At 38.2% G+C, this 13,550-nt stretch overlaps 1 protein-coding gene across 2 annotated transcripts in view; it reads right to left on the minus strand.

Moving 5' to 3' along the window:
* LOC139116842 (neural cell adhesion molecule 2-like) overlaps positions 1-8,884 on the minus strand; it is a 28,601-nt gene extending 19,717 nt beyond the window's left edge. For both annotated transcript variants that reach the window (XR_011548399.1, XM_070679543.1), the window contains exon 1: positions 8,707-8,884. Coding sequence is in view for 1 of the 2 variants with exons in the window: in XM_070679543.1 (XP_070535644.1) it covers positions 8,707-8,800 (94 nt within the window). In the remaining variant the exon portion in view is untranslated. The remainder of the gene's footprint in view (positions 1-8,706) is intronic.
* Between the last annotated feature and the right edge of the window lie 4,666 nt (positions 8,885-13,550).

The following is a 13,550-nucleotide window of genomic DNA, read 5'->3' on the forward strand; positions in this document are numbered from 1 at the left end:
GATTCGAGAAGCTCGTTCAAAATAGCTAGGTACACCCCATAGGGGTGGTTTCGAGTTTGAGGGCAAATTTCGCCTCCTTCATTAGAAATCGTACGTTTGTTTTCCACGGGAACACATCATTTGACACAAAATTTGCATGAAAAGGGGTCGCCAGTAAGCACGTGGTCAAATCTGGCATAAGAAACAATATGAAATGTTGGGTAAAGCCAGTCCAAAATAAACTGATTTGAACTTTTGTGTTTTGTAATTTATACCACTGCAGTAACATGACTTTTTTTGACAACATCACACAATGTAATACGTTTTGAAACTGAATACTCCGACGTATTCTGTGTCCCCTTTGCTAAAAAATACGGTATGCCGATTACCATGTAAGGAGATGATGACGTCAAGACAGATTTGTAGTGCGTTTGGTCTTGGATGGTGCACGAAGTTTTGTCGAGGTAGCTTGTGTATTTATTTCCTAAATGGGAGATATTAGGGTCGATCTAAAAGAAGGCCGAAAAATGTTATGATACTCTAAGCGAGCTGAACTCCAATGCGAATGGTTGGATAATTTGGAGGATGTCTAGACTTATTTGGCGGTCAGTATTGAATTTCAACTGCGTCACAAGTTTGCGTCGAACGGTCAACGAACGATATTTTAGAAATCTGGAGACATGGCACATCGCAGTTTTATTTTAGTATTTTATATTTTACAAAAGATGTAAGAAGCAATGATTTTGTTGAAAATTCTGAAAAAAATATAGGAAGATTTGATCGCGAACACATTTTCACTTGGGGTCAACTAGCCCTGCGTACGATGCTGTGTGTTCCGCTACAGCTAACCGCCCCGCACACCACAGCCCTGCAAAGACCCGTACGTTGGGTCGGTGACTTCAAATCCATTTTGAAACTTGACGTAAAAAGCCAAATTACTGCCGAAATTCAGCGTTCTTGGGCCCAAGTCGTATCCCAGCCTACCTCAGCTACTCGATCGCTTCCAAAAATGACAGCCTTTTATTCACTTCTCGTAAATAACCGTCGATGTCGGCAACTCTCGCTTATGGCCCTGCGTACGATGCTGTGTGTTAGCTGTAGCACATAGCATCGTACGCAGGGCTAGGGGTCAACATGGGGTCGCAGCCATGTTGCCTCAAAACTTATTTCTGTCTGCACTCAAAACTCAAAAATGTCGCATATGAACCTGAAAAATCGATGTAATTTTGTCAAACTTCGGCGAAATTTCAGCCTATAGACAAAATTTCATCTAGGTAAGGTAAATTTATTTAAATTTGATCGACAAATAATCCTGAGCTTGAACGTGACGGCTCGCCTTCTCCGGGAAGTCATCCGGCCAGCTGCCCATATGGCCGGGTGCATGAGATTGTTTTCAAGCGACGGCGGCAGACCGTACCGGGCTCTGGATATGAACCTACCGCCGGTGTAGCTGTAATAACTGTTGCGTTGTTTTTAATCACCATGGACGAAGTCCGAGGGGACTTATAGGTTTGGTCATGTCCGTGCGTCCGTCCGTCCGTTCACGCCTAGTACCCAACCCCATACAGATGCACGTCGATTTGTTTCACAATGCTATCAAATTTGGCCGTGTTAGAGGACTTTTTAGTTTACACCTCCATAGACTCCCATGTATAAGGCAGTTCTCCATAGACTCGCATGTATGATGCCAAGAAAATAAAAATTTAGTTTCTCATTGTATTCATATTGCCTAAAGGATGCAGTGACACAGTTTTTTTGTCCCCACGGATAAAGTCCAGGGGGCTTATAGATTGGCTCATATCCGTCCGTGAGTCCATCAGTGAATCCATCGGTTCACGCAGATATCTCAGACATTTTGACAAAATATCATGTGACCTTGGTGACCTTTGACCTGAAATATACATTATTGTCCATAACTCAGTAACCACAAGTGCTAAACCTTTCATATTTGGTATGATGGGACACCTTATGACGCACATATTGTACCCCATTAATTATGTGCATATCTAATTATGAGCGAGCCAATAGAGCAAGAGGTCTGATTTCTGGTACTAGTATAAAGGGATAAGTTAACAATATAATTTGTTTGACAAAACTTCACGTGACCTCAATGACCTTTGACCTCAAATATACATATTTGTCCACAACTCAGTAACCACAAGTGCTACACCCTTCATATTTGGTATGAAAGGACACCTTATGACACCATATATTGTACCTCATTAATTATGTGCATATCTTATTTTGAGCGAGCCAATAGAACTAGAGGTCTGATTTTTGGTATATAGGGATAACTTAGCAATACAATTATTATGACAAAATGTGACGTGACCTCAATGACCTTTGACCTCAAATATATATATTTGTCCACAACTCAGTAACCACAAGTGCTACACCCTTCATAAATGGTATGATGGGACACCTTATGACACCACATATTGTACCTCATTAATTATGCGCATATCTAATTCTGAGCAAGCCAATAGAGCTGGATGTCCGATTTTTGGTATATAGAGATAACTATAGGGTAGAAATCTAAATATGCCCATCTAAATATTAGACATCTACCATCGAGAACAAAAGAAATTTGCTGTAATTTGAATATTTAAGGAGTTTAAGCAATTCCCGCTATAAATAAAGAACCCCTGCCTCAAACTCCACAAAAGTTGCTAGACATATTTTGCCGTTGTCATGCCATTGCTTCGTTTAATAACCAGTTAATCAAATGCCTCATTGACAGGAGGAAATTCAAGACCATATTTGAATAGTAGTATATATTGTCCTCAAAATTACTCTATCACGGCCCAAGTACTCATTGCCTTCAGCAATACTGCCTTGTTATAGTTGAAATTGAGTCGAAATGCGCGGGATTCATCTCGCCCAAGGACGCTTATATGTATGGAGAAAACATTGAAATTTTGAAAATCAATACCAGCAAGACAGAGTTATAGAAATATGATAGAAACAGACACGCCATTTTGTCTGAACTTAACTGCGATAGCTTCCTGATATCACGTAAGAAAGACGTCGACTGTCCATTCACTGATTCTTATGTGAAAGTATAGACACAAACTCTTAAGTTAATGTCTCATGTTTGCTTTCACTCCTTGTTCCCGTTTCCCTTACGTGTATCTTATGAACTACTGGTGTTGTGTATCAGTGATTTTGTTCCTGTCTGTACATCAGTCTAACAGGAACCTGCAATCAGTGTAATCTCAGTACTCTGACATTGGAAAGCATGGATGCAATTTCACCAAACCAAGTAAAAAAGATCGAATCACCTTCAAATCCTATTCCCAAATTGTGATTGTTTTTTTCAAACTTAGTCAACATTCAGAGATTGGGCTTTCTTCGGCATTTTTCAGTGGTACGACGTATTTGTAATCAAAATATTGCATTCATAGATTGTAATTTTGCGATCAGAATAAAATTGATTTCATGGAAGTTGCATAGAATGGTACATTCGAAACGGTCAAATACTGCTCCTAAATGATGATTGCCTTTCAAACATACTGACTCACTGACTTTAATCTACTTCCGCGGTTGAAAATATTGCACAATATGTCAAACTAGATCTCATGAAATTTAGTTTCGAATCTGGGTTTCTTATCTGGTAGTCGGCCTTGAAATTCTTTTGGAGCTAGTTACGAAAGCATTTGTACAACTGTCAGATACCGCAGACCTGTGTACATATCACACAGTATTTGACTAACATGCGTTTTACAATTACTTGCTCTGTTTGTTTAAAATGTTGTGTGTACAAAGTTTAGCAATATCGGTTTAGGGATGTACCATTAGACCTTGGGAGGGGGGGGTGGTCACAATGAAATTGTGAAAATTTTTTTTTTACTATTGTAAATTTCTGAAATTTTTTTTTTCCAATTGAGATTAGCTGTGCAAATTTTTTTTTTTCAGAGTAAATTTTCAGATTTATAATTTTTTTTTAGTTCGTCGCTGTCTGAAGATATAGAGGGCAAAGATGTGGTGCCAAGCACCACAAGCGGCCACGCAAGCGGTCACGGGGGGGGGGGGAGAGGTTAGGAGAGGTGTGTCCCCCTGCTGCTGTTGGAGCTTTTGAAAAATAGGTGTTCTTTGGTGACACTTGGGGAGTATTTTTGCGGGGGGGAGGTCAGGAGGGGGGTCCCCTCCTGCCGTTGGAGCTTTGAAAATAGAGATTAAAATGGTGTTATTTGGTGGCACTTGGGGAGTATATTTGGGGGGGGTGGTCAGGATGGGGAGTCCCCCTCCTGCCGTTGGAGCTTTTGAAAAATAGAGATTAAAATGATGTTATTTGGTGGCACTTGGGGAGTATTTTTACGGGGGGAGGTCAGGAGGGGGTGTCCCCCCTCCTGCTGTTGGAGCTTTAGAAAAATAGAGATAAAAATGGTGTTATTTGGTGGCACTTTGGGAGCATTTTTTTTGGATTACACATCTTCCTCTGAAACATGGTCTTCTTGCTCCTCAGTAGCTTCCTATGGTTTTGAAAATTGACTATTTTGGTTTCCTGGCTTTCCTTTCTACTGCGTGGTGAAATGCCTACATTCACCCCACCAAACATCACGCATCTCATGATTTACAATTGATTTTGACAAGCTGAGAAGCTAAAATAAGCTAAATAATATAGTTAAATTTGCATATTTGTGTTTTTAGAGCAATTGTTGCCCTTTTTTTATCAAAACATCTATTTCTCTGTAGCAGCATGTCCAAATTGATTGGATGTGTATAGATGTGTTGAAATTTCAATATTTGTCTTTTTAGGGCAATTTATGCCATTCATGGTCAAAAAATCTGTATTCTCTGAAAGGGCTTGTCCAATTTCTTTGAAATTTGCTACACAAAAACGATTATTCATGCAGATTTATTCAGTATTTGCTATCGAGAAACTTTCAAAGTTCAACCCTTTTGTGTGTTTTTGTGTTGGGATTTGTTGGATAGATGGCATTCTACGTAGTGTATTGTTGAATGTTAAAACATGTGTAGCTGTTGTTTTTTGAGGCTGTTTTTTGAGAAAAAAGAATTGAAAATGCCTTTTTAAAAGCAAAATAATACATAATGACTTGATATGTTCTTTTATCATTATTGACGTGTTTCTACTTGTTCACCCATTCTTGCATTCATCATTGCAATAAAATGCTGTGAAAAAAATGAAACTGATGTGGCCTGCATCTGTTTACCTTGATCTTAAAAGGCAAATACAACTTTCTGTCTTGACAACCATACCATAGTTTCAATGTTTTACCTAGTGTACCTGCTTGGTTTGTACGCAAGAAACAAGTAGAAAACAGGCTCTATAATTTCATAATTTTCAAGTGATCAGAATACAAAAGTCCTGAAAAGATAAGATAATCACAACTTCCAGTATAAGTGATACAGTCACTCTAAATGTATAAATTAAAATTAAAAATGTGCCGGGAGGATATACTAAAAATACAGAAAGTTGCTTTCTGTTGGTAAAATCTAAAAAAAAATCAAAATTTTAAAGAATTTTGCAGATTTTTTTTTTACACCTTTGTCTTCTTATTTATTTATTTTTTTATTTTGCAAACTAGTTTGAAAATTTTTTTTTCCCTAACTTTCTGCTCTGAAATTTTTTTTTTTCTGTTTTTGACCACCCCCCTCCCAAGATCTAATGGTCCATCCCTTATACAAACTACTGAGCTGACATTTCGTGATCTCAAATTCTGGCAGCATAGACGCATAATATATATCACATATGCATAGACACGAACACAAGATTACTTGCGTATTTTTTAAGTCCAAAGTAGAGCTAAAATTTATTAAGACTCTGCAAATGTACAACGCACAATACCATACATATGTACACCATGGTATTTTTAAGATAAAATCTGTTATGGCAACCAGGCAGCTTTTTTGTTTGAATCTTATATCTGAATTATTACACGTACATATGCCTTATATCTACATTTTTGTGTCAGTTTTCAGTGAGAAGGAATTGTTGGGTTGTGTTCACGTCAGTTGAAATGTCCTACATACAGCTTTTTAATGCAGCCTATTTACACAAATAGGACCATATTTATAACGTGATAGAAGAACATCGGATCCCCAACTTTATTTTTTTGTGTTATACACAAAATCCTTAAAATCAGTACTGAAAAATCGTTTTCATACCAACATTCGTGCCGTTTGTTAGGAACAGGTAACTTTGTAATGTCACTCAGTTTTAATCAACTAATTTCTAACTGTTATTTATTTTCTTGTTGGTACAATAGGGTACCAAAATTAAAGACAATGTCTTAAACAATTACAAAAACCGATTATCACTTTAAGTTTAATCACCTGGTTATGACAAAGTGTTATTAATATCACCGGTACTGTAGTCACTGGAAGTCATACTGGAAGTGGACGATACTTCTTCAACAGAATTGTAATGCAATAATAAACTTGTTTGTTTGTTTGTTTGTGGCCCAAAAATTCTATTAAATCTAGTATTTGTTTTGAAGAAGTGCAGTTTACAGTATACCATCCGGCCATTCAATGATTTTCCCGGCAAAGAACCATCCTTGCTTGATATTTGTGTTGCTACGGTGTCTAACAGTTGATGTTAACTCTCTTTATCATGCACCCATGCCAACGCACACTACTACTAAAGCGCACAAGCTCTGACAGTCTTGCTAAAATTTGAATAATGTATATGAAATCTCTTTAGGGGTGTTCTCAAAGTACACTTGCAACTTGTGAATAAATAACGTATTTTAGAAAATAAAATAACATCCGCTCTCTGCCTACGATGCAATGTTGCCAACATTTGAAAGGCTTTGAGGAACAAAGATATTTTTGGTGGCTATATACTACCATAAAATTTGGAGTAAAATAAAAGAATGCATTTCAACTATAGCTTTGGTCTGCCAAAGAGTACCAGCATACAATGCAGAGATTCTCATGGGACTTTATGGTATGTATATGAATTGCCCTATGCAAGTGGCATATATGCATCAATAAACGCTTTGATCATGTAGATGATACAGGCGAGATTTCTTATAATATGCAGTCCATTGCCTCTGCAGTCTACTCTGATAGTTTGGTGTACAACAAATGAAAAAAAAGTTTAATAGACCCATGTCTGTAATTCCGCAATCGGGACTTAGTTTGGTTGAAAAGTGTACTAATATTAATAAAATGTCCGAATGAAATTAATTGGTGACGATGACATATAACAAACGCGCGAAACCAGTGGGTTACTGGAGCGCCCAGTCTACCGACGCGAACCTGTCGCTGGTACCGCTGTCGATGTCGACATGCAGTCTAGTACGAGGCGCTTGAACTTTTTAAGTCTGTCACTCAGAAATTACATTTGTGACACTTAGGATGATTTACGATCGTATGAATCGGGAGGGCGCACAGAGTGTTGGGTGCGTGGTCCTATAGGGTCAGGACACCGGAACTCTATACGTGCAGTACGGCATACGGCACGCTTCCACCGAAACCGAAACCAGTGGAAGCGTAGGCGGATATCGTAACCGAGGAGAAGTCGTATAGACTGGGTAGGGCGTTGCTACAGACACCGTGGTGTATATGTTGTAAACGAGTAATATTCGTGAATGTCACCTTTACAATTTCTATGAAAATTTTTATTACTAAAACTATATTCCGATTGTAATGTTAAAGGCAGCAGACTCCGAAATTTAGGAGTGCCTGTGTTTTACATCGGAATAGTATCAATGGAGTTCTATCCGGCCGAGCAAACGCGAAACGGAGCTTCTCAAACCTCAGCTACATCGTCAGGTGTAAAAAATCTGTGTTTCCGTCAACAGTGACAGCTGTCGGCCATGCATAGTTAAAATGCATTTAATTTAGTATTTATTTTCCTTTGAATTAAATCTCCCCTTAATTTTACTCTAATCTATTTTTCAATTTACTTCTAATTTACTTCTAATTTTAATTTTAATTTTAATTTTAATTTTATGGTTTTTTGTATTTTACCTATGATTTGATTTTTTTTATTTGATGTTTTTGAAAATAAAATTTGTGTTTCAAATAAAATATTTGTGCGTATGAGCTTTGCTTTGTTTTTAGTGTTTTGTTTTCAAATAAAAAACAATTTCTTTTGCTTCAATTTTTTCTTTTCAAAAATAAGTATCTTTTTGTTTTCCTTTCTAATTTACTGTAAGTCTTGTTTCTGTTCACAATTAAAAAAATGGAAACGTTTCTTTTTTGTTTAATGTTTTTTAGGCCTATATATTTAAATTATGTGAATTATTTTTTATTAAATCCATTTTTAAATTAATTTTCACATAAACATAAAACATCAATAATTTATTAATATTATTTGCGTGTTTTAATATGTGGTAGCTCTGGGCCAACAAAGGAACACCCTCATTTGACCAATGAACATTTGAAGGTATTTGTGATCGCCAGGTGTTCATTCACGTCGATCATCTTTCATTTTGTTGTTTCTAGTTGTCCTATTATCGTTCCAAACCTTTCCCTTTTATGATACCATTCTCTCGCTTTTTTCCTTTTGTCATGATTGATTACCCCAGGAATGCTACATGCAAACGACTGTGCGCGAGGCCACATAAATGGCCCCACATGTGTATCAGTAGTATTCGGCTTTTACCGATAGCCGAACACTCGAGACATACCCATGTTCAATTTGGCGCGCTACCAGTGTATGTCAGTAAACATTGGATTGAATGCGTGTGTACGCTTAGTAGCCGTTAACAACATACCTCTGTGCAAGTGTAACTAAACTAAAATGGTACTCACCCGATACAAGGGGATATGATGAACGAATCCACATGGACAGCAGTAGATATTGACACCCTTTCTCGTTTTGTGGCGCGAAGGAAATGCAGTACATGGCGGGCTTTTCATAATCGCGGTCGAGTGGTGTTTTTTTTACCGGTGGCGGGGTAGAGAGTCTAATAAAAGGTCAAGCAGTACTCCACTGACAGTTTCTTAGAAGATGAATGAGTAACACTTTCGTTATGTCCAGTGGAAAGTTGGAATACTGTGAACTTAATAGGCGCCCCCATGATAAGGACATGGCATAAGGCAGAGTGATTTTCGTTTTGAGCGCCAAAAATACAAACATTTTACTTTCACGTCCGTTCAGTTTGACTCAACAAGTGTTATTCTATTTCTGATATCATCAGCAGTATCAATTATATGAGACAATTCTTTTGCAAAGGTCCCCTCAGCTCAAGGTCAGTGTCATTACTGAGTTCAGCACCATCAACTTGATACTATAAGTAATAAAATATCATTGAAGCGTGAACAGCTTAAAGGGGAAGAATTCAGTCCTTCGGATAGAGCACACCACCGGTCTAGACTAATTTGATACAAATTGCCTAACAGTAACAAAGGGAGATCAAATTAACTTCCTTTGTGTTTTCTGACTTCACCAAACGTCACCACAACCCCCTTTGCTTTCATTATTATTCATTATTTATGATGTTGTCTGAGTCATTTATAATTGGTGCATAATCAGTAGCTATGCTGTCTATAGTATAATCCCATGGTATGAACACGGTCATATGGTATGAAGTGTTCGTCGATATATTATCACGACAAAAATACAAATTTTGGTTCGAACGAAATTACACTCGGATCTTGTTACACATTCATCTCATTCAAATAAAGTGGATTGACGCATACGGAAATAAAAGTACAATGCGTTAGTTCAAGGAGGGGTAATGTAACTTGAAACGCCGTTAGTACAGACAATTGAGCCGTTTTCCCTCCCACGCCCACCGCAATTTCCTGGGAGCTCTCCTTCCAGGAAGAGTGACTTCAAGCAAAGGGGGAAATCCCTGACGTCATCTCAGCTACTGTGAAGGGAAAGTAATCGAATAAAATGGAAGATATTTCAGTAAAACACTCGTCATCTTATTCATTACAGTTCAAACTCCATGTCGCGACAGCACTCAAACAAAGCTGGCATTCACGCCACTTCCCGCCAAAATATGATTTACCACATTTTTGTTTTGAATGAGACGTTCATGTACCGTTCATGATAACTGTGTAGTATCCAAAGCCCAGTGCTGTTTGCGGTCGCGGAGCGCCCTCACACGGCAGTTTCTTGCAGTCTACCAATAATTCAAAATAATAGACCCACCTCTGTATATATCATCATTCTGCAGAAAGAGAACCTTATTTTGCCGAAAAGTGAAATATAAGGACCCGAAATATTTATTTGCATATGCTATGCTACGTCATCTGCATCAGTTAAATGAATATCCGAAGTCACAAACACAAACACACATGAGAGAGAGAGAGAGAGAGAGGAGAGAGAGAGAGAGAGAGAGAGAGCGTTTCATTTTTTCGATTTGTCCATATATCGTTGAAAAGAGAATGTAATCATCAACATTATAGCATATGAAACTCTCAGTATGCCAAACTGAAAAAATTAAGACGCTATGACGATATATTATCGACAGCTGGGGACAAAAAAATAAATGGATTAATTTTCTTTCACATTGCGTGAAGAGTAAACTATAAATTGACATCAGCACGGGTGATGTTACATGAACTGCCCTGCTATATCTAGTCTGATTCCCTGTCCCATACTGCCGCTGTCTTCGCTATGAGCACAGTGCAGCGCCGCCAGCGACAGATATTGATCAGGGAACCAGACTATGCAAAATTAGAAGTGACAGTTCGATTTCTTGATGATGTTTTTACAGAGATTAGAATCTTTAGATGCGGTAAAGATGATCAATTACCCTCATTTCATTCATCGTATACGTACTTTTTAAAGGGACATAAGCTGTAACTTGTGGCAAGTTTTTCAGTATTCTGCTTCACATTCAGTACATCAACTACCGTGTCTAACCCTAATCCGTTTGTCATGCTGAAATATGCATAAGTAGTGATCATTGTTAATTGTTTACAAATGAATTCTAGTCCGGACTTGAATACAATTTTCAACAATAACAATGTAGATTATACTCATATAGGTTGTCTTGATATACTAAATACTAAATAGCTTTAAGAGTGTTTTTATTGAGAGGAATGTAACGTTCGGTATACTGTCTTCAATACTTGCCCGACACTTACAGCCATCATACTCCAATTATTACTGTGCTTCTTTACACGGGTTTTGCAACGATATCGACAACAGAAACTACACATCAGTATTATTCGATTTTACTCGCAAATGACGACGTAAATTACAGAACAACAACTGGATGTCTAAACTCCCTGTGATACGAGTATGAGTGACTTTTTGAGAGTTTGAAAGGCGACAAACAATCTGTGTGATGTCTCCAAGTTTCCAGTCGTCCAATGAAGAAGTTATAATGTCAATACAACAAAGAGATGAGAAATAGAAGTGGACGCGTCACGTGCGTTTGGAACGTAATAAAAGTAAAAGCGAAAAAAGACGGTATTAAGAGTCTCTCTTGTCACAAAGTAACATCAACATTGTTGTAAGGAAACAAAACAAAACAAAACGAAATGATTTTGAATTGTATTGTATTGTATTGTATCGTATGGTATCGTATTGTACTGTATTGTATTGTCGTGTGTTGTGTTGTGTTATGTTGTATTGTGTTCTTTTTTGTGAGTTGTGTTGTGTTGTGTTGTGTTGTGTTGTGTTGTGTTGTGTTGTGATGCGTTATGTTGTATTGTATTGTGCTGCGTTGTGTTGTGTTGTGTTGTGTTGTGTTGTGTTATGTTGTATAGTATTGTGCTGCGTTGTGTTGTGTTGTGTTGTGTTGTGTTGTGGTGTGTTGTGTTGTTGTGTTGTGTTGTGTGTTGTATTGTGATGTTGTGTTGTGTTGTATTGTGTTGTATTGTGTTGTGTTGTGTTGTGTTGTGCAGTGTTGTGTTGTGCTTTGCTGTGTTGTGGTGTGCTGTGCTGTTTTGCATTTAACCGATGTCAGTTTATTATTTGTGAGAGCTATATCATGGCTAGATAAAACATTGTTTCTCAGATTGTTTTCGACACAGCAATAGAGGCGGCGAGAGGACTTCTCCTACAAATGATGAAATATTGAGTTAATATAGATTATTGGAGAACAGTTAACAAGAGGTATTGTTTTCAAAGAATTTATTCACTTAGTGGTGAAACAAGAACACGGCTGATGATGAAGTCGTTGATTCACTGTTCATATTTCCTTCAGTATTACTGTCCTGTATATGCATGGTTTAATGGTTTTCCTGAAGTCGCCAACAAAGTTAGAATCTGACTTCTTTGTTTTCTGTGGTAGAGTTGGACATGTGCATTGGAAACTTGGGTGAAGGGTTGGGCATTTGGGAACGACCGCGGTCTTCAACTTGTTCCAATGTAATACCTCCTGTTGCGCGTACATGTAACCAAACTTATATCGATGACTTGAAGTCTAGAGTTCGGTTTAAATGTCAACAATAATAACGTACATTACATATACTGGTACAGGTTTCTATAACAGACGAATGCTGGTGGGTTAAATAACTTTCAACCACACTCCCTCCAACCAACGAGACTGTGAGAGAGTACAGGAAGATATGCGACGTAAACCCTGCTTTTATGGTCAGAATGATGAGAGAGGGTAAAAAAGACGATGTGGGCACTATAAGTATTCACACTTCAAACACTGGTGGCGCTCTACAGAAGCCTAGCGTCTGCTTGGTTCAATTTAGGGACAGGTTAGTTTCTTTGATCTGAGGGGGAGGGGGGCGGTGGATTATTTTTTGCCGACGTCAAAAAGTGGCTGAGCCCCCCTATTCAAGCTTTCGAAAACAGGGTGACCCCCATTCCAAATTTCCAAAACAGGGTGACCCCTCCGCGCGCGACAAGGGTAAACAAAAGGGTGGAAAATAAGTATTTTGAATGAGCTGTAAATGTATTTCACACTTTCTATGCATAAGAGATGTCCAGAACTGTTGTACACGAATGGATGTCAATCATTAATATCAAAGAGAGAAAATGCAATCGAATGATTAAATCCGTGGCTAGCACGATGCATATTAAGCAAGATTCCATTTCGAAATTCAAAAACACACTGACCGCCCGGCCAATTAGGCATTACAAACACATGGTGACCCCCATCACCAAAGTCAAAAATAGGGTGACTCCCCAATGAATCCATCGCCTCCCCACCTGGCCGAAGAAACTGAACAGTCCCTTATGACGGAAATGTGATCAATAATTCATAGAACACAAACTCATGACGCCATTTTCACAAATGTGGCGTACTTGAAACTGAACGTATTATTGTTTGCATTCGGTAATACCAGGACGTGGTGTGCTCAAAGTCGCCCGTTGGTCCATTAACACCTAACCATTTGTTTGATCTGGTAGGGGGTTTCACTAGTTTTGACAAGGGCACAAGTATTTTTGCAACCCACTCCCAGTCATAATAACTGAACCCTCCCTTACTTCATGGAACAAAGCGTATACCCAAGGTATAGTGATTTCTGGTTTGTTACGAAGAATAACTGCACGCGCGCGACATCGGACGCTACTACTTGAAATTCGGACAAATTTTATATGCGCGGCTGTTATTGCAGCTTGTAGTCTGAGCCTTAAATTAATACGACTTTTATTATCGATTGTAAACACCAGCAGGTTTTATTTTCGTCGGAAAATGCAGACGAAAATTTATTTGCATATTAAAGGGCCATTA

This window comes from Ptychodera flava, chromosome 18 (genome assembly GCF_041260155.1).
Source record: "Ptychodera flava strain L36383 chromosome 18, AS_Pfla_20210202, whole genome shotgun sequence".
NCBI lineage: Eukaryota > Metazoa > Hemichordata > Enteropneusta > Ptychoderidae > Ptychodera > Ptychodera flava.